Source organism: Ictalurus punctatus, chromosome 15, assembly GCF_001660625.3.
Source record: "Ictalurus punctatus breed USDA103 chromosome 15, Coco_2.0, whole genome shotgun sequence".
Taxonomy (NCBI): domain Eukaryota; kingdom Metazoa; phylum Chordata; class Actinopteri; order Siluriformes; family Ictaluridae; genus Ictalurus; species Ictalurus punctatus.
In genome coordinates, this window is record NC_030430.2 from 2,486,081 (window position 1) to 2,508,183 (window position 22,103).

A 22,103-nucleotide genomic window follows, 5' to 3' on the forward strand; every position below is an offset into this window, starting at 1 on the left:
TAATCATTTCTGTTTCCTGTACAGAACCTATGGGGGTGTTGCGTGGTGAAAAATGAACGAATCACTCTCTGAGATAACTCGTTGTTCCCGAGTCATATTAAAGATTCGTTCATGAACGACACATCACTATTGATTAGGGCAGTTTGACTGGGAGAGGGCACAGGTAGCTCTGAAGATGAAGAGAAGCGTTTTGCATTGCTGGTCAGAGAGGAACTGTAGGATATGTATATATTTTGCCCAGGAATGTATATATATATATATATATATATATATATATATATATATATATATATATATATATATATATATATATATATATATATAAATATATTATACTGATTCTCTGTGAGTCTTATTGTGGCCTTCATTGAAGCACGTATTCAGACGACACGCCGATGGATTTGATCTCACGTGGTCATCAGGTTTTACACAAACTTGTTTCCGAAAGAAAACAAAAAACTAAAGAAAATGTAAAAAAAACTAATAGCAAAACGTCAGGCGAAAGGCCATCCATCCATCCATCCATCCAACCATTTATCATACGCTGGGGAGCCTTGTAGCCTATCCCAGGGAACTTGGGGCACAAGGCGAGGGACATCCTGGACAGGGTACCAACCCATCACAGTGCCAATCAGCGTACACTGCATGTCTTTGGACTGGGGGAGGAAACAAGAATACAGGGAGAACATGCAAGCTCCACGCACACAGGGTGGAGGCCAAATTCAAACCCCCAACCCTGGAGGTGCGAGACAAACGGGCTAACCACTAAGCCACCGCACTATGTGCCCACACAAAATTGTAATCCAAATATTAAACAGAGTTTATACTCTAGTAAAACCACTGGAACAAACAACAAGCTTGCAATCATCACTGGAAAGCTAGGAGCAAGACTTCAGAATTTTCCGTTGAAAGTGAAGGTTATATAAAGGAGACGTGTTAATTGTATGCAGTTAGAATTCAGAGAATGTAACTGTGGATGTGAGTCATGTGGATGATCATGTGGCCATGTTTATAGTTATTTCATGTAGGAGATGGAGTCTGTCTTGGAAGTGTTTAGTGATTGCAGAGGATTTTTTTTTTAAGAAGAAGAACAAGCTGTTATTTGTCACATGTACATTACAGAAAAATTGTTTCTTTGCATATCCCAGCTTCTTAAGAACTTGCGGTCAGAGCGCAGTGTCAGCCATGATACGGTACCCCTAAGGGCCTTGCTCAAGGGCCCAACAGTGGCAGCTTGGCAGTGCTGGAGCTTGAATCCCCAAAGAAACTATGGTTCCTCTATTCCCTGTGCTCATGGCTCTGAGTCACACGTTGCTTTAGATGTTACTGGAAATGTTGCACTATTGCGAAATATTGTAGTTACACCTCGAGTTTAGTTAGAAATTTCATGGAAACAGATTCGTTCAAATAACAAATCAACCGTACTCGTAATAGTGTGCCGGATGTTTCAAAGTTCCCCTGATAAACCATGCTAAATAATAATTTTTAACAATAGTCTAGGTAGAATAACATTGTTTACTGCATAAAAGGCGTAGGAATATAAAATGGTCAAATGTAAAAGTCTATATAATTATAATATCCGACTACGCAATTTGGAAACACCCCAAGTCCGAAATATTCTAAAAACTGACATTACCTAACTATCTCACTAGCTAATGGCTAATAAACTAGCCTACATTTATCACTATTCACCACAACAGACACTTTCAGTATCTGCATCTTGGTTTGTGAAAATATACCATAACATTGCCATTAGTTAACTACCTAGATTTGCGGCAGCTTCTGTAGCTAAATGTTTCCAGGTATCACGTAATTGTCTGTCTCATTTCGGACATGATTAGTCAAAAGGAACGGAGCTCATCACTAAAGTAGCTCTAGCTCTAGAACAGCCCTAGGAACATTTTTCTTTTCTGGCACTATATCAGTACACATTGTTCTACTGCTAGGAAAGTTATACAAATGTCCTTATAGAACAAACAAACCTGCTTTAAAAAAAAACAGCAGTTAGTTGCATTGAAATAACTTTTAGAAGTTTAACCCCTCCATTGTACTATCCATCCATCCATCTTCTATACCGCTTTATCCTTTTCAGGGTCACGGGGAACCTGGAGTCTATCCCAGGGAGCATGGGGCACAAGGCGGGGTACACCCTGGACAGGGTGCCAATCCATCGCAGGGCACAATCACATACACACTCACACACCCATTCATACACTACGGACACTTTAGACACGCCAATCAGTCTACCATGCATGTCTTTGGACTGGGGGAGGAAACCGGAGTACCCGGAGGAAACCCCCGCAGCACGGGGAGAACATGCAAACTCCGCACACACACACTGGGCCACGGTGGGAATCGAACCCCCGACCCTGGAGGTGTGAGGTGAACATTCTAACCGCTAAGCCCGTCCATTCTACTATTAAATGATTAAATAACATAATGATGTTAATGATGACGGCAGGGATAATCATGGATTGCTTTGAGGCACCTCATTTCAATCAAGTGTCATTTATCGGGGCTTTTGCTTTGGATTCTGGGCTCCTGAGCCACCGAAGGTATTCTCAGTGCACTGCAGATATTAATATAAATGGGTCATTTCAGCATTGGAGGACATTTTTTTTTAGTTTAAAAATGTGCTAAAAAATGTATTAATTAATTAGGTAATAATAAATAAATGTTTGATTTGGTTGCTCCTTCAGTTGCATTGAATAAGAGACATATTAAATGGACCATCTCAGCATGCTGTTGTATTAAAATAAATTAGATTTTTTTTTTCTACCTTTAATTGCATTCATATATCAACCCTGTTATAGACATATGGCTATATGAAGGGAATATCTTGCAATGAATTAGTAGCATTAAAAAAAATAATTATTATTATTTGTCCCTGATTAAATAACAAGTGATCGGGCAAAAAAATATTATTGATCAACAGCTATTTTCCATATAGTTGTTGACTTAATATAAAAAAGCACACATCTCGGCCTCTTAATCTTTAGAGAAAATGGCATCAAATCTATTAGGATTTTTATAAGAAATATATTTACAGTTTGTTTAATATTCCTCTTCAATTTTTAATACCCAAGTATTTTTTTTTATATTGGCGAAATATATTATTTTCCTAAATATTTGTCAATAAGACGGTTGAGGTTGTTGGGATATACAGTATATGGCATTAAATGAAGTAGTCTTTTCATTTTCCTTTTAGTTTATTCTGATGTGATATTGTAGCGGTTTAAATCATTTAGAAATGTATCTCAGTTTAAAAGGTTCTGACCAACAATTTGACCCTTTTTTTTTTTTTTTTTGCAATCAAAACATTTATGGTGCTATCAACGTAGACAACCGAGAAATTCTAAAGAAGGACAAAATAGAAATATTTCAAAGACTAAGCCAGTGTAACTTTTTTACATCGTTTTGTACAACATTAATGCTTGAAATGTAGCATTTTTTAAAAAAAATGTAACGTTTTTTTGGGTTTTTTTTTTAAACGTGATGAATGGATTGAAAGCTATCCATTTCAGATGATTTAATCATTCAAAAAGACATTCATTTGACAAGTGCAACATTATAACACAATGGATGAACTATATTTCAGGTAACACTTCTTGACGTGTTTTTTTTTTCCTTCTTCTTCTTCTTCCGAAATATTGATTTTTACTTTTGTAGCTCCGATTCTATGTCTCGGTCAGCTTCCACGTGGCGTGCAGTACCCTTGGTGGAGGAATTAACCGAACCTTATCTTGTCTTCTCTTAACGGCCAGAAGAAGCGTTTTTTGCTCGTATACAGTGCAAACATTTCACTTGTGCGTAGCCTTCTTCTGTAGCCATAAATATCCCAGGGTGCAGATCTTCCTCATATTTCACAATGCACCATTGTCCGTGTACGTCTCAGCTACCAGATTTAATTTCAGATGGAAAGGAAGATGCGTTTATTTCCTTGAAAGTGAATTCCTGTGTGTTGTAATAACTGTACTGGAGTACCTTTGCAATGGCACACATCGCAATATATCAGCTTCAGCTGTGCCGGGTGTGTTGTTACGACTTGATGAAGGTGCATTGGAATTGCACGGAAGAGATGGAGCGTTGTCCGGCATGTGGCCTCGTTAATCGCCTCACTCGTCACGTAGAACCGCTTCACAGAGGTGTTATACGTTCTTCTCCTACATACAGTACACACGTGTGTAGTGTTGCCTGCTCACGAGATTCACCAAAGTGCACAGCTTGTATTTCTTTGAATAGTTCTCCGAGAAGTCTGGCGAGAGGTTCCTCTGGAGTTCTCGGTGTTAAGAGGACTGCTGGGTAACGTTGAGCGGATGCTTTTTGAACTTTGCAAGCATGCAGTCGAACAGCTCCGGGAGTTCATCCAGTGTCGTTTTGACTTCCTTCTTTAGAGATCCGCTGATCTTCTGTTCGCTCCGTGAGCCATTGTGTCACAGAGACAATACGTTTTGTTTTTTGCAGGTTTCCAGTCCGCATTCTTTGCACGCGTACGTACTCCATACATGCAGGTTTGATTTGCTGCGTCACATAAGAGCTCTGCAGGAAGGTTTTCCAGGTTGGTGGTGGTCATGAGATGCAGCTAGGAAAGCTTCTCTGTCACAAAACCTGCATTTCCCATGCAGCTTTCACATCTCCGTCCGAGATTGTCGGACGCATGACCCAGAACGGACGGAGACACGAAAGCAGAGTGTAAGAAATAGATACTCGTGCATTTTCGGCCAAAAAAGCTTCCTCTCTAGCTTCCTCTGTGCATAGGCTTGCAGCTTTTACCTTTTAATTATTTTTCTGCTTACCAGCTTTCGAATTCTCTCTTTCCTTTTTAGTTTGTTTGTACATCTTTTATTTCTGAAATCAATGCTTAAAAAAAAAGGTGGTAAAAGAGCCCTCTGTTCACAAGAGGATTTTCAGGGTTTTCGTACGTGCTCGTCCTTTGTCCTCGGAGAACCTGTTTTATGAAGCGTTCGTCCCGAACTTTTCCTTCTCTCTTCTTTCCTTTCTGGGGCCTTTTCGAGTTTGTTTTGTTACCTGCAACATATACATTAATTGTTTCAGAACTATCAAAAAGGTCTTCTCGTTAACCTAAACAATAAAAGAAAGGTTTTTCAGAACACAGGTGAGATCTGTGGGAATCTGAATTTAAATTTAGGCACCCCTTTACTTTCACACTATCCGTTGCTGAGTCCGGTTCCTCTCGAGGTTTCTTCCTCGTATCATCTCAGGGAGTTTTTTCCTTACCACCGTCACCACCGTCTCGCTCAATAGGGATAAATCCACACGCTTAAAATCTCTATCCTGTGTTTAGATGTTTCTGTAAAGCTGCTTCGAGACGATGTGCATTGTTAAAAGCGCTACACAAATACAATCGGACTGGATCGAACTGTTAATGTTCAAGTGTGTGTCCAGTAGGAGCTTTTTTTCCTCGTGTTAGCTGGTGGCAGGTGTGGAGATGAAATATACAGGGGTTAGATTAGTGGTCTGCAACAGTATTCCCCAGTCCTGTAGTCCTCAGGCAATTCCTGCTCTGCAAAATGTTCTATTTTCCCTGATCGAACACATCTCATTCAGCTTAAGCAGGGATTATTAGACACGTACACTGGGGCAGGAGAAGTTGTGTTGTTAGGATCACAGCTCCTAGGACTTCATGTTCTACATGACGGTTTTTATACCTAGGATCATGAGATATAGCACATGTTGGGAATCTCACTGATGAGCAGAAGAAGGGGGAAAAAATGAGAAGGGCATCACCTGATACTTTCTTAAAGGCACAAACTGCATAAAGTTCATCGTTGTGCATTTGTTTAATAAATCTCCTCGAAGTACTACTCAGATTCTGACCTTGAATGCCCCGGCTGAACCCGCGTTAAACGGGTTCTCTCTGTTGACGTGGCTGCTGTAGCCGCCTTCGTACGACACTTCTGCGTTTCAACACTCAGTTCACAAATGCTCCTCTTTTTCCCTTTCAAACTGTCCTGCAGCCAATTCTTTCTCTCTTTCTCTCTCTCTTTCTCTTGCAGTACCAGCGATGGCTCCAATGCAACAGTGTCAACCCTGTTACAAAAGAAAGCACGAACAGGGTTGACACTTAGCATGCTAAATCTGCAATCGCTAGCAATGTGGTGAAGCACATGGTGAGGCAGCATATGTACTTCACAAAGATTTCAATGACATTTTCTTATATATTTTAATTTGTACAACTATTTATCGTTGTCTGCAGGATTTACATGCAACAGCGGTTGACAGGTTCTGTTTGTCCCCGTGTGTCAAACGTACAAGACCATGTTCAACCATGACTGGAAAAGAGCTAACTTACCGTTCTCTGCATGCTACGCTTCTTCGTGATGAAATGCAGTCACCTCTTTAATGTCATGTGACTTAAATCAACAGATTACCACTGACTGCAGTTTTTTCTCCTCCCCATTATAACAGGGGCATGAAGTTCAGGATGAAATATTTTTTACACATTAAAATATGGTTTTAAATCATTTATGTGTAAAATTAAAACGTACGATTTTAGTAGCGTTGTCACTTTTTAAACATTAGTTCATTTTAAAATAAAACTGTTAGTTGATGTTTATTGACTAAGCACAGGGCCAGGCCATTTTACGGTGTTTGCAACTTTTGAAAGGAGATATATATATATATATATATATATATCTCCATCCATCCATCCATCCATCCATCCTCTACCACTGATCCTTTTCAGGGTCACGGGGAACCTGGAGTCTATCCCAGGGAGCATGGGGCACAAGGCGGGGTACACCTTGGACAGGGTGCCAATCCATCGCAGGGCACAATAACATACACACTCACACACCCATTCATACACTACGGACACTTTAGACACGCCAATCAGACTACCATGCATGTGTTTGGACTGGGGGAGGAAACCGGAGTACCCGGAGGAAACCCCCGCAGCACGGGGAGAACATGCAAACTCCGCCCACACAGGGCCACGGTGGGAATCGAACCCCCGACCCTGGAGGTGTGAGGTGTACGCGCTAACCACCATGCACCCAGGAGATAGATAGATAGATAGATATCTATATATATATATATATATATATATAAAGAAGACAAAGGATATGCAGAAATTGATTATGCGTCTGGCTTTGTGTATTTGTAAATGATGTATTGTCAAAGGGACAGAGATTGTCCTCCAATGCTGAAATGACCCAAATGCATTACCTTGCATTGTGGCCTCTCAAATGGCTTTTCATTTAATGAAGGAACACATTTTAACCCCTTCAAAACGCACCATATAGAAACGCCAATAAGCCTCTTATGTGCTGATACAATTACAGTAATCCTGTGAGTTAGGTTAATAAATTGTTCCTCATGCTCACGTAATTTTCCATAGTACTACGTATGGTAAGTAATTGCAGCAGGACATATGTTTTAGGGGATGAAAACCCCTGCTCTACATTTTAAACCCTGCTCTACATTTATTCACTGGTGACAACGACCAGATTCCCAGCTTGTCCTATATCTCTACTACTTTGCTCCGGTGCCATTGTTTAAACCATTGCAGGATCTCAGAGTGGCTAATTTCTTCTTCCGTCTAACGGGCTCGCACTGAGATATTCTTCCAAATCATCCGTTTCAGGATTTCTGGAAGGAGACGTTTTCTGGGTATGTGCACAAAGATAAGTGAAGTATCTAGTATCCAGCTATCCGTTTTCTACACTGCTTATCCTACACAGGGTCGCGGGGGAACTTGGAGCCTAGCCCAGGGAACAAACCAGGGAACACCCTGGACGGGGTGCCAATACATCGCAGGGCACAAGCGCACACACACACCCATTCACACACTAGGGGCAATTTGGAAATGCCAGTCAACCTACACCGCATGTGTTTGGACTGGCGGAGGAAACCGGAGTACATGGAGGAAACCCCTGAAGCACGAGGAGAACGGGGAGCTCCGCACGCACAGAGCGGAGGCGGGATTTCAGCCCCCATAACCGGAGGTCAACTCACCTTAGTAAGCAAAAATGCCTATTTAATCCAGTGTTGTTTAATGAACATGGCAATTCTCTACAAGCATCCACTCCAGCCATAGCACATCGAGATGAGAAAGATTAGCTAGGCAGATTGGAAAATATTTTACCCTGCATCTTTTAGCCATTTTCTCTTATTTCTTTCAGCTACCATTTTTATGAGAAGCCTGATGATGCCAGCTGTTACTCAGCAGCCCCCACAGTTAGTTAGCGTGCAGAGATGCCATCCTACGCTGTCTCAGCTGATGGCAAACAGCTGTTCCCTTTGTGATCTGCTGCATATGGCCACATGGGCTATTGTAAACACACGTTCGTTCTCTGTTCCTGGGCCTCTCGCTGTCTAAATTCCAAAAGCCACCTAAATCCAATCATTCAGGCTTTTTAAAAGCAGTGTCGGTTAAAGCAGACACTGAAAGACTAGCATGTGTTTAAGCTCTCTAATACAAGCCTTTACTGCTAACCCTCTAGATAACAGCGTCACCATGGGGACATGGTGTTCAGGGGTTTACAGCACGGATTGTTTAGGCAGACAATGGAGTTCACCTGATTTGAATCCTGTGCTCGTGCAGAGTGCTGGGATTAGCGGTGTTTAATAAATTAAAGTGCGTTCATAATCTGGATTTTCAAAAGTGCCCTTTTTGTGTTAATCAGATGTTTTGCTATTTCGTTGTTTTTTTTTTACCAGATGCTTTCTGACATCTGTCATAGTGACGCGTTAACCCACAAATACCACTAGAGGCGTAGAGCTTTTTGGGCTGGAGGTTTAGGATGAGTCTACCTACATTGGTACGCAAAACGACACGAAGCACGGTTCTAATGCTCTACAGTGTCTTGCTAGATTCACTACACACTCGAGTGTGGTTTCATATGTTGCAGAGTACAGACATATGATGGTGTCCTGGGTAAAGTAGCAGCGAAAAATCAGTTTAGAAGCGGGATGTGAAACACTGAAAGCAGCACTGGAAGTATTGCAGCGTTAAAAAAAAACAAAAAAAAAAAAAGAATGATAAAATCCTTTTGAATTCTTAATGAAGAGAACTGAATTGACAGTTTTGAAATATATCCGTTTGAAAACCAAACATCCGCATTTATTTATTTATTTGTTTATTTATTTATTTTAAATGAACCTCCTGAAATTCAGATTCGTCCCCTTCCCACTCAAGAAGCAGCATGGCAGAAAATATACGGCGGTATAAATGTATAGAATATAATATACATATCATTAAAACAAAGAAATAATATAAAATACAACATTTATTATTATTGTTGTTATTTTATTTATTTATTTTTTTATCTATCATTATTTTTTTTTAAAATTCTGTGTACTGCTTATTTTGTGTACAGCGCTTTGAAAGGCTGCTTTTAAAGGCGATAAAATAAAATAAAGTTTATTATTATTATTAATAATAATAATAATAATAATAATAATAATATAAATAGGTTAGTCAAAATCAACATGCTTAAACATACTTGCTCTCCAAGTACAAACATAACACAACACACACACACACACACACACACACACAGCTAATCCTACCAGAGTTCATAATTACTTTTGAGGTCAAGAAGAAAGCTGCATTTTCATAATTAAAATCCAGCATAGTATTTATGAAGCATAATAAAATGGTACCAAAATGCAGGATTACATCTGTATGTCATGCAGGGCCAGATGTGTGCATGAGGGAGTTGAGAAGGGATTAAGGGGTAAAAAATAAATAATAATAAAAAATCCTGCAGGCCAAAATGCCACCTTTTTTCCCCCCCATCAGACTTATGGCCTTGTGTGGAGTCAACATGCTGTAATCCACCGATTAGCTGATATAATCCCCTGTAAACACACCTTGACCCGCTTACAGTACAGACTAGAAATCAGTGCCATGCAAGAAAGCAGCCGACTTTTCACTCGGTGTCGCTTAGACAAGAGAACGAGAAACCGGACTCGTCCGATTGCGTCAGATTTTTTAAATACGCTGACAGGTCTTCAGCTGCAGTTGTAATTAAGTGACAGATACACTCACAGGAAGCACAGTAATACAAAACACTGAGAACGTTCATAGACTCATTCTCGGTTTGGTATTTCATTAACCCTTCTGGCCAAAACATAAACTGTTCTTCATGCCAAGACTTACCAATAAAGTCCCAAAGTGACCATATGAGTATTTGCTATAGAAGATATCTTTCCATCCTCGCCTTGTTCCCGATGCTCCCTGGGATAGACTCCAGGTTTCCCCGTGACCCTGAAAAGGATAAAGCGGTGTAGAAGATGGATGGATGGATGGATGGATGGATATCTTTCCATGCTCACCTGCAGGCCTGTGAATGTGTACCGCTGGTGTGTCCGAGTGATCCTCCATGACTTCTCCTCAATGGGATTTTCAAGCGTTGGGGTACTCTATCCCGAACTCTGACTCGAGTCCAATTCTGAGCAAACTCGGACTTGTTACACACTCGGGTAAATTTGTACCGGAACTCGACATGGACTCGGAACTTTTATACTGTAAGAAATAAACAATCGGAGGTGTGTCGGTACAGTATATCGGATCTGTGCATTAGGTCTTAAAGTGACCGCAGGCTAATAATCCTGCTGCTGTCTGTGTCAGTCTTGAAGTTGAAGTACAATGTGGAATGTAATAAATGTCATAAACCCTGCTGAGAGGGATGATTTTATTCATCTTAGGAATTAAAATGAAGAAAAAATAAAGTTAGAAGAACAGAGCTGTGTTCAGAAATGAGTTTGTTGATTCACAGACAGATTAAAAGCAGTAATAAAGCATGACGCTTGGCCCGTCTGGACTTGGTCTCGACTCGAACTCAACAAAGGTAGACTCGGACCCGAGTCTTCAGCAATAAAGAGTAGGAGAAGTGCATGCCTTGGGAATAAGCTAGTCGAGCACGTGTCGGTGGCCATTGCTTGAAGCGCGTGTGATTTCGGAGCGCGCGTTTCTGCTCAGAGCCTCTCTCAATCTCGTTCACCAGTCTTCCCAACGTTCAATGAAAGTGAACCTATAGAGCAGTGGTCACCAGCCCTGTTCATGGACCTTCCTGAAGACTTTCTCGAACCATAATCGTGCCCACCTGACCATCTAATCGCCGCCTTAAAAAGATCTTAATCGACTGAAATAGGGGTAGGAGATTTGAGTTGAAACCTGTAGGAAGGAAGGGGGTTGCTGACCACTGAGAGAATTCCTCTGCAACCTTTGGCACTACATGTTCCAGACCAGCTGTTTGTCCATCATGGAGGAGAGAGACAGAAATGTTACCAGTCTAAACATGGCCTAGCCCACGACAATGGACATTGTTACATGTCCTGCAGGCAGTCGGACACGTTAGTTACCGTGACATGCCACTCGACGAGTATTGTTTTCTCCCGGTTATTGGTATTCCATAGAGGCAGACTGCTCCAGGAAGTCTGTGCAGCTGCTAACTAAACACCGGATAACCGCAAGGGTTTCCTGTCACTCTGAATCAGTGGGGACCAGGTGAGCGGCGCCTGTATGACGACGGTATTTAGAGGAAACACGGTCATATGGCATTCAGGCGATATTCCCTGCCCCTGGTGGTATTGGGAGTTTTCCCGCTGGGGCACTCCATTTCCCTCTGTTTGGGCTGGTCAGCTGTTTATTGATTGATTGATTGCGTTCCATTCTCTGTCACACCCCCCATGTAGAAGGTGGATTGGTTATCAACACATGAGGAGGTCAGACAAACCACGGGAGCAGGTGATCACCCAAATATGGGCATTTATACCCGTTTCCCATTCTAAACGTTTAGAACAGAGTGGAGTGTTAAGATATTTGGGATGTTGCTATAGGCTTCAGAGAGACCACAGGCCATCTTTTGAACGTGTTACTTAGAGAGAGAGAGAGAGAGAGAGAGAGAGAGAGAGAGAGAGAGAGAGAGAGAGAGAGAGAGAGAGAGAGAGAGAGAGAGAGAGAGATTCTTTAATTATTGCAGGAAATGGGATTCCTTCTCAGCACCGACAATGACATAGTGGAAGTCGATCAGTTGCACCTGAGATTTTCTTCATTTTAAACACGCATAACATCACAAAATAAATAAATAAAATAAATAAATAAATCAACTAAAGCTGAAAATAAGATCAGATGCCTTTTTATTACACACAGGACCATTTCCCCAACACTGGGAACAAGGTTATTTTGGTTCTCAGCAGATTAACCTCTTAATTAAACAAATGACAATTTAACAAATTAAACCTGAAAAACAACGACAACAACAACAACAAAAATAGTCATGAAATAAACAGTACATTTACCAACCAATGTTTCATATATAAAAACAAAGCAAGCTTAATAAATATTATGAACAAAAAAAAACAACAACTAAGAAGTAAACAATTAATGCACAATATTAATTTTTGGGCAAATTTACAAATAGTACATTTATAAGGATTTGGTTTAGTAAAAGAATCGTAGGCCATTTGTTCATTATTTCCATAAATAACCCTAATGTTAATGCGAGGCTTGCAGAAACCAGGCAATTCAGTCTAAACCCAAATACTGTTATTATACGTTCAGTGTCTTGAATTAGCTCCAAAAATTCCTAAAGTGGTTCCGAATAAGTGCTGATCTGCGATCAGGCGAGTCTCCGTTAGATCCAAAACGAGTGGGAGATGCATGTCGAGAACACTGCAGTGTTACACAGCTCGAGAGTAAAGCCTTTCTGGGGACCTTTCTCCCAGTTAGTTCAGAACGTAAAACCTGACCACGCCCTTCAGTCTTAAAGCAAAAAAAACCTCATGACAAAGTTTAATAAAGGATAAAGAAATTCGCTCGTCACTTTCTATGCGTCGCGTATGGAATCCTGACGATCTCTAGTTTCGGTTCCGCTCATATCGTTGATACTAAAGAGAAAGAAGCTACTCTCGCGTATTAACTTGGCAGAGATAATGAGACCGTATTGATTATAACGTACACACACTGAATAAGCAATCACTGCTGCTTTACTGTTAATACTGGTCCACGTGTTTTAGTTATTTACCGTGCCATCTTCAAATAGTTATTTATGGTTTCAGTGTGTATTTAAGGTCATGATTTGCATAAACACACACACACACACACACTCACCCTTGATGGCATTACATGTTCACAGTCAACCTCACACACTCGCATTAACATTCACAAACACACACAAAAAGAAACACTGAACGTGTGAACAGATTTCTCAAATGTTTGGTTTTGCTTTTTCGTCAGAGAGGCGAACCTCTTTCCGTATGGCTTTCTCTTTTCCCAACACATATCTGGCAGCTGGAGGAACACTTGTTGCCATAGTAAGCATTATAAGCACTGAGAGAACCATGTGACCAGGAAAGTCATCAGGACAGTCTGAAATGGAGGGGGTGAGGGCACAAATCGGAGGTATTTATTTTAGGACATAGCAGAACAATGCGTCAAGATTGAACAAAAACACTGTGATTGAGAGATAAGTGTGCCTTTGAACTCTTTTGAAACGCCTCACATGAACAGTGAAGTTACATTTCTGGAAATCCAGGGTGCCATTATTTAACCACGTGCTCTGATTTAACTTGGTCAGCTTCCTCTCCGTCCTTTCCTCCTCTACTGATCGGGTCCAAGTGCACAAGTGGACCAAACCAGGGCTGGAATTTTCCCCAGGTACTGCATCTTGCTCAAGATCTTTTTTTTCCCTCCTAAAGCTTAGCTCCTCCCCTTATTAAAGCTACGTGAATTATTTAAAAGTGCAAAAAGCTCATGAGTTCTGCTCATTGGTTAGAGTGCATTCATGTGGCAAGCAAGTCAGTCCTATCAGGCTGAGAGTGGTGCTGCTGGCGGAGTGACGAAGTGGTCGATTCTACACTTCCCTACAGGGAGAGGAGAAAGAGGACGTCAGTAAAACATCAGATAAAAAGAACACCAGTTCACATCATTCTGCTTATCGTGAGCGAGAGAGTACTACTACTCCTCCTCCTCCTCTAACTATTACTACTACTACTCCTCCTCCTCCTCTAACTATTACTACTACTACTACTACTACTAATACTCCTCCTCTAACTATTACTACTACTACTCCTCCTCCTCCTCTAACTATTACTACTACTACTACTACTACTACTACTACTAATACTCCTCCTCTAACTATTACTACTAATACTCCTCCTCCTCCTCTAACTATTACTACTACTACTACTACTACTACTAATACTCCTCCTCTAACTATTACTACTACTACTCCTCCTCCTCCTCCTACTATTACTACTACTACTACTACTACTACTACTACTAATACTCCTCCTCTAACTATTACTACTAATACTCCTCCTCCTCCTCTAACTATTACTACTACTACTACTACTACTACTACTAATACTCCTCCTCTAACTATTACTACTAATACTCCTCCTCTAACTATTACTACTAATACTCCTCCTCTAACTATTACTACTAATACTCCTCCTCTAACTATTAGTATTACTAATACTCCTCCTCTTAGTATTAGCACTACTACTCCTACTACTCCTCCTCCTCCTCTAACCATTAGTACTACTACTAATATTCCTCCTCTAACTATTACTACTACTCCTAATACTCCTCCTCTAACTATTAGTACTACTAATATAGTACTAATACTCCTCTTATAACTATAGTACTACTACTACTCCTTTAACTATTAGTACTAAAACTACTACTAATACTCCTCCTATAAAACTATTAGTACTACTACTACTAATACTCCTCCTCCTCTAACTATTACTACTACTCCTAATACTCCTCCTCTAACTATTAGTACTACTAATATAGTACTAATACTCCTCTTATAACTATAGTACTACTACTACTACTACTCCTTTAACTATTAGTAGTACTACTACTACTACTACTACTACTACTACCAACACTCCTCCTTTAACTATTAGTACTAAAACTACTACTAATACTCCTCCTATAAAACTATTAGTACTACTACTACTAATACTCCTCCTCCTAGAACTATTAGTACTACTAATTCTCCTCCTATTGCTATTAGTACTACTAATACTCCTCCTCTTCCTCCTCATATTGCTATTAGTACTAATACTACCAATACTCCTCTTCCTCCTATTACTACTACTACGTCTTCTATTACTCCTCCTCATATTGCTATTAGTACTAATACTACTAATACTCCTCTTCCTCCTCCTAATGCTATTAGTGCTATTAGTACTAATACTACTAATACTCCTCTTCCTGCTACTACTATTGCTATTAATGCTACTGCTACTACGTCTTCTACCATTACTCCTCCTCCTAATAGTGCTATTAGTACAACTACTTTTAACAGCACTAATACTTATAATACTACTGCTACTAAGAATATTAAGCCTCCTCCTACTACTATTAGTAATAGTATACTACGGCTATTAGTACCACTACTATCATTACTACTACTGTTAATAATAATAATAATAATAATAATAATAAACTACTACAAATAATAATGGTAGTACTACTACTACTACTATGTTCAATATGACTACTACTATTAATAGTATTGCTACTACAGCTAGTCCTACCAATACTACTCATATTATTAATGCTTAATCCTAGTATTACTTCTACCAATAATAATAATAATAATAATAATAATAATAATAATACTATTTAATTTACAGAGCACTGTTCTTCGGTTGCTTTACAATTGGATTCAGAAGTAGAAGCATACACTTGTTAAGACTGACCAACGTTACACTTTGTTAAAAGCGAAAAGCACACACGCTACTTACGAGGCTGTGAGCGTGGAGTTCAGCACCAGTGTGGTGCGTATTTTATAAAGCTGTGACAGCGTGAGCTTCTTGTGCTGTTGTGATATCTTCCCACTGCCCGTCTCATCCTCTGAAGCACCACAATGCCCTTCCTGAGATCCAGGGGGTGCGATTTCTCCGTCTGAGCCGCTGTGGTCCATTTTCCCTTTCTTTTTGTCCCTTCTGTAGTTGCGCCGCCTCAGCGTGTTCCTGAACACATAGGACGGCAGGCTGTGCGCCAGTCGCTCGCTCTGCGTTCTCTCCGTTTCCCTCTGCTGAGATATTTCTGTGTCAGCAAGGTTCAGTTCGGTCAAGCTCTTGCTGTGTGCCAGCCCATCTGCCCACTCCAGACCCAGCTGGTAAGGGGCATTCGAGCCCTGCGCAACGTCTTCGGCCGCGCCCTGCGTGTCCTCTCCGTTGACACGCTGCAGCAGATTGTCCTCTGAATGACACTTATTTACAGTCTTCTGGAGACAGTGTGTGCGAGACTGCACCGGTGGACGCCGCCTGGGTTTCAGATGGGATGCTACTGAAATTCGAGAGCCCGGGGAGCTCTTGTCATCGGACTCTTCCTCTTCTTCTCCCGCTTTCTCCTCGTCCTCCGCCGCTACCTCTGCTGTTACCTCCACCACTACCGCTTCCGCTACCTCTTCCGCCGCTACCTCCGCCCCGTCTCCCTCAGCCTCCTCCTCTGTGCTCTCCTGCTCGCTGGTGGACGTCCGAGTTTGCAGATCCAGCAGCAACTCGGGGGAAAGTGTGCCGTAGGCACTGTCCATGGACAGACTGCGATACTCTGGGTCAAGTACTGGACCCTCCAGGGCATGCTGGGAAGGCTGGGGCTCGGCGCTGCTGGGGAGGGAAGACGGTACCGTGTCGGAATCGGTTTGCAGGTCCGAGCACGCGCCGGAATCCTCGGTTTCCATCACAGACAGCGTCTCTGTGGAGCCGTCCGAGTCCCTGAGGTGGAAAAAGGGAATTCGTAAATTTTAGGCACTTCATTGGATTCAAGGGTACTCGAGTTCAAACGAAGACAAGCAGATTTTAGAGCCGTTTGTGAAATCGTCTGACGAAAATTCAGGTATGCAGGGAGGACAAATCCCGTTATTCCTCTACCCTCATACGGTACAAATTTCCATTAAACCTGGTTTACTGTTGATCACGATTCAACCCACATACACCACCGGTCAAAAGTTTAGACACACTCATTTCTTGAGGAATTTCCCCGAGATGTTTTTAAACAGTATTAAAAGGAGTTCACACCTACGCCGGACTCTCATTGGCTGCCTGTCGGAATATTTTGCTCCAAAAGTCATCCATTTAAAAAAAAAATACTTTTTGTAAATAAAATGTTAGTCTTCTAATGAAAGAAATGAATATTTTGATTTCAAACATTTAATCATACAACTTCAGATCAAATGGGTTTTAATATCATGAAAAACATTTCAGTCGGGTGTCTCCGAAATTTTGACCGGTAGTGTATCTATTAGGCTACGGGGGGGTGGGGTGGGGGGGTTTAAACATTTTTAAACCGGTGGTTAAAAGTGTACCCTGTGTTAAGTTGTCCTTTATTTCCAAGGCGTGGAGAGCTGGAAGTGGAGTTACTGCTCTGCTCGCCTCCATCCTCGTCCTCTTCTTTCACTAAACTTGTTTTTTCCCCAGCCTGGTGCCGTCGAGCCTCCTCGACACGCAGCCGCTGCAGCTGGGTCTGGGGAGGTAAAAATAAATAAATAAACAAACAAACAATCAAATAAATAAATAAATAAATAAATAAACAAACAGCCAGATGCCGTGCAGGATGGAAAGACACGCTGTAAGCACAAACCTTCACAGTGCTGATTGTGTCGATCCAGCTTCGCCCCTGGGAGGCGCTGTTGGCCTGGAACGAGTAGGCAGCCACAGCACTTTTGAACTCGTTGAGGTAGATGAGAACAAAAGAACCTACGGGAAGAATGACAGACGTAAGGAAAATGTTAAACGGGTTAGACAATTATTATAAATACATTCTTAACAATAACACCTGTGCTCATTTATGCGATTTTCCTGTCGACCAATCACGTAGCAGCACAACACATGCAATACAGGTCAAGTGCTTCAGTTAATGTTCACATCAAACATCCAAATGGGAGAGTGTGTGAGTGTGTGTGTGTGTGTGTATATATATGTGTCTCTTATTACTCATCTCTCGCTGGTTGCTAGGTGGGATGATGTGAGTATTTCAGAAACTGCTGATCTCGTGGGAATTTTAATGTTTTAATTAACAGTCTCTAGACAATCTTCAACCGTCCAGTCCAGTGAGCTCAAGCACAAGTTTGCAAGCATGTACGTGCATGTGGGTGTGTGTGTGTGTGTGTGTGTGTGTGTTAACCTGGGTCTTTGAGCTCCTTGCACACAACATTATGAAGAAGGAGGGGCTGCCGGATCACTTTGACCTTCTCTAAACGCTTCACGGGCTTCGTGATGAGCAGGAGGTCGGTGAACAAAATGCAGTAGACTTCCATCTGAAGAGCAGACGCGCATTAGCAAGGTCAGCATGCGTTCCTTCATTAGGCTGTCGTAAGGTGAAGAGGTATCATTCAAAGGCTATACAAAACTAAACACTGCAGCCGCTCACCCTGCTGTCTTTGCCTTCTTTCATACGTAGCGCCCCCTCGAGGTGGAGCTGTCTGGTCTCCTCCGACGACACGTCCATCATAGGAGCCGTCAGGTCGATGCGGTTAAACGCTTTCAGGATCTGAGCACAGAAGAATAATAACAATTCACCTTTGTGTCGAACATATTAGATTAAATTTAAATATTTGTTTAAAAAAAAGGATATTTATATTATATAAAGGCTTATTTCCAAGCATGCAAGATGTTTATGTGTACTTATTCACATAATTACTAATAATACTACTAATATATGATATCTTCAAATATCGATGAAATACATTCTTTTTTTTTTTTTTTTCTCAGGAAGGTGGTCTCACCCTCTCCACCTCCTCGCTGCCTCCCTCCACCGCCTCGTAGCTCTCTACCCGAGCCGAGATGGCCGTCAGCTTCTGCTGCTCCTGCCTCCGCAGCATCTGAGAGTCCACGCTGTTGATGAAGTGCTCCACGCTCGCCACCTGAGCAGCAAACACGCAAACGTTCATTCGTGAGACCGAGCACATCTTCCTAGTGAACAACAGTCCAATATATTCTTCTGCCAAAAATTTTAACCAAATAAATACACGAATTATAGGATGTGGTGCATGACGATCCCTCACCATGCTCAGGAGAGAGTCTTTCGCTGCAGGTTCGTCGGTTTTTTTCAGGATGGTTTTGAGTAGCAGGGGGTATTTGGTGAGTCTCTGGTGTGGTTTCGCCAGCATGTCGGCCAGCTTCAACCGATTGCACTGCTTGTTCCCCTCGGCCCACTGCACGCAATTAAGCAGAACAGAAAATTAAAGCAAGGATTGAAACAAACAAAAAAAGAAGAAAAAAATCTCGAAAGAAAATCTAGACATGACAGTGAATCTGGATTCCATCCATTCACCGATCCATTTTCTGTACCGTTTATCCTAACACAGGGGTCACGAGGTCGCCTGAAGCCTATCCCAGGGTACTCGGATGACGAGGCGGGGGACACCCACGTACACACACACACACGTTCACACGCTAAGGACAATTTGGACATGCCAATCAGCCTACATTGCACATCTTTGGACTAGCGGAGGAAACCGGAGTACCCGGAGGAAACCCCCAAAGCACAGGGAGGGAGGTGGGAATCCAACCCACAACCCCGGAGGTGCGAGGCAAACGTGCTAACCGCTAATGCTAAGCGGCGTCTGGATTATGTTCGTAAAATAAATTGAGGTCAGTGGAATTTACTGTACAGTTAAAGGGATCCCTGGCTGCTGCTGCAGCAAAATAATAATAATAATAATAATAATAATAATAATAAGTGAAAGAAGCCTTGACGTAGAAGGCGTAACTGTCCTAAGTTGCGCAGATATGCAAAGCAGTGCGATTTAGTCACATGCGAGAACTCACTGTGATGTAGATCCTGAAGAGCTCGTTGTCTCTCAGCTGAGTGCGCATGTACTCCAAACCGCTCTCCTCCTCCATGCAGTAATGCAGGTACGGCTGGAACCTGGACGCAAACTGCACACACACACACACACCATGGTAAAACATTAACGCAATCATACTCGCAGTATACACATTACTGTAGATTTTGTGGTTTAAACTAACACGTACAAAAAAAAAAAAAAAAATCCAGCTTACATGAACGTTAAATAAATGATAACATTAAATAACACCACATCGATTGTCTAACTAGTCTTACTAATTCACCCAACAAGCACAATGACTAACAACCGAACCGGACTCGATTACTACGACCATAATAATAATAATAATAATAATAATAATAATAATAATAATAATAATAACGCGAGGGCGCTGAAACAGGATCGTACGCCGTGCCCTCTCTGAGTGTAGACTCACCGTTTGGAAGCCCTCGAACAGATCGGTCGGATCGAGCACGCTCCGGTCTTGGCGAGCTTTCCGCAGCGCCGGTAACATGACCTGACTCCACAGTGCCGTGTGTACTCGCACCAGGTCCTGGATGTTATTGAACAGCTTGGCTGGTTCCACTTCGTTCAGGAGGCCGGTATCCTGCAGGTCTAGCAGGCCGCACAGGAAAAGCTGCACCACGGAGCACAAAGCGCAACATTTCAGCACGCGGCTCAACACAAAACAACACGATGAACTGGGCTTGGACTGTCGAGCAATAACAAGTAAAGGTGTCTCGTGTACCACAGACAGAGCTGGGTTGGGAAAACTGAAAGCATACTGTAGAAGTAAACCTGAACCTTACATCAGTGATGACCTTCAGCTTCTTGATGTAGGTGGCTTCAGTGTGGAACAGTTCCCATATCGCCTCCTGCTGGTGGAACTGCCGTCTGCTCAGAGTCTGCAACACATCACTTCAATTAAACCCCAGAATTCCTTTCACCATAGCAAAAATATCGCAACATAACCGTAAAATACATTTTTATACACTCTGACAGATAAATACTGGCAATTTCTACTATATAGTACTGAAAACTGTGTGTGTGTGTGTGTGTGTGTGTGTTACCTCTGGGTTCTCTAGCAGCTGTTGCCAGCTGTCCTCTAGTGTCAGGTCAGGCTCCTCTTCCTCCTCTTCCCAGGAGTCATGGTGGAAGGAGAGATGTGGATGCACCTTAGGCATGCCATGGCACGTGTACATCTGCAGTCTATTGTTGAGCCGCTCCATGCGGTCCACCTCCTAGTACACACACACACAGGCGAACAGTTACAGATCAAGCAGATCAATACCTTTTCTGTTCATAGTTTAATGGTAGCTTACAAATATCCTTTCATTCTAGGCCATCGTTTTTAATCCCACTTTGTTGCAACTACGCTCGTCTGAGGGCTCACGGCTAACTACGCAACTGTTCTGCTTTCAGAGGCTGAGGTACTTGCTGTAAAAAAAAAACGAGTTAGTGACTTTCAGACAATAGAGGGTAGAAACAAAGCCAATGATCTGGCCTAACGTGGCCCAAGCTAACCCCTGCTTTGTGTAGCCAGGTCCCGTTGGGACGTGAGGTCAGGTCTCTTTTCTGGTCACTGTGAGCGTTAGAGGGAGGAAAAAAAAAACTTTGTGTTTGAAAATAAGCCAAACGTGACAGCTGAGTGACAGCTACAGCCTCGTCCTGTCACACATCTGCTACATGTCTCTCCCAGTGGGACGAGACAGAGGGTGAAAACCGTTAACCGATACCCGGGAAACCTCGTTCTTTTCATACAAGCGTCTGCCTAGTCAGCTTTCTGAGAAATTGGCACCAGTTTACACCTCACATTGTGAGACCATCTCTCCTTTTAATTTCTCCGGTTTGTTCTCATAGCTTAGCGTTAGTGGAAATCCGGCCTCCGGGAAGCCGATTCCTGACGTGCAGCCATGCAGAATAAAGGGAAACTGGGTCCTCACCTTGAAAGAGGGGAAGAAGAAACCGCTAAAGCGGCTAGCGCTGCGGTTCTTGTGTTTATCGTAACCGGCAGAGGCCATGGTCGGAAGAGAACCACCAAGCTGGACCAGGGAGTCTGGAGACGGGATGTTGGCATCACCCAGGAACTCGGTCATGTTCTTCCGCCGACGTGCTTGACTCTGACCCTGAACAAGAGAAAGAGAGAGAGAGAGAGAGAGAGAGAGAGAGAGAGAGAGTGAGGTTTTATTCCCCCTGAAGAGGTCATAGTGAGGTGATCATGAAAGTTTACATAGATGGACGAGGGGAATTTCCAAATGTTTTCATAGATGATACAGGAGTGACTTCACTAAAAACATCAGGTGAGTTTCAGGAAAAGCTCTT

At 42.1% G+C, this 22,103-nt stretch overlaps 1 protein-coding gene across 7 annotated transcripts in view; it reads right to left on the reverse strand.

The window, feature by feature from the left end:
• Positions 1-12,091: 12,091 nt before the first annotated feature.
• plekhg5b (pleckstrin homology domain containing, family G (with RhoGef domain) member 5b) overlaps positions 12,092-22,103 on the reverse strand; it is a 77,924-nt gene continuing 67,912 nt past the window's right edge. For 6 of the 7 annotated variants that reach the window (XM_017487083.3, XM_053686083.1, XM_053686084.1 and 3 more), the window contains 13 exons: positions 21,725-21,907; positions 20,852-21,022; positions 20,591-20,686; positions 20,218-20,418; positions 19,762-19,872; positions 18,996-19,145; positions 18,717-18,854; positions 18,362-18,481; positions 18,116-18,248; positions 17,573-17,688; positions 17,298-17,455; positions 15,733-16,707; positions 12,092-13,833 (listed from right to left, as the gene is read on the reverse strand). In XM_017487083.3, the coding sequence (XP_017342572.1) occupies positions 13,824-13,833; positions 15,733-16,707; positions 17,298-17,455; positions 17,573-17,688; positions 18,116-18,248; positions 18,362-18,481; positions 18,717-18,854; positions 18,996-19,145; positions 19,762-19,872; positions 20,218-20,418; positions 20,591-20,686; positions 20,852-21,022; positions 21,725-21,907 (2,562 nt within the window). In that variant the 3' untranslated portion in view covers positions 12,092-13,823. Of the gene's footprint in view, positions 13,834-15,728; positions 16,708-17,297; positions 17,456-17,572; positions 17,689-18,115; positions 18,249-18,361; positions 18,482-18,716; positions 18,855-18,995; positions 19,146-19,761; positions 19,873-20,217; positions 20,419-20,590; positions 20,687-20,851; positions 21,023-21,724; positions 21,908-22,103 lie in introns of those variants that run through there. The other variant, XM_017487078.2, reaches the window with a different exon arrangement.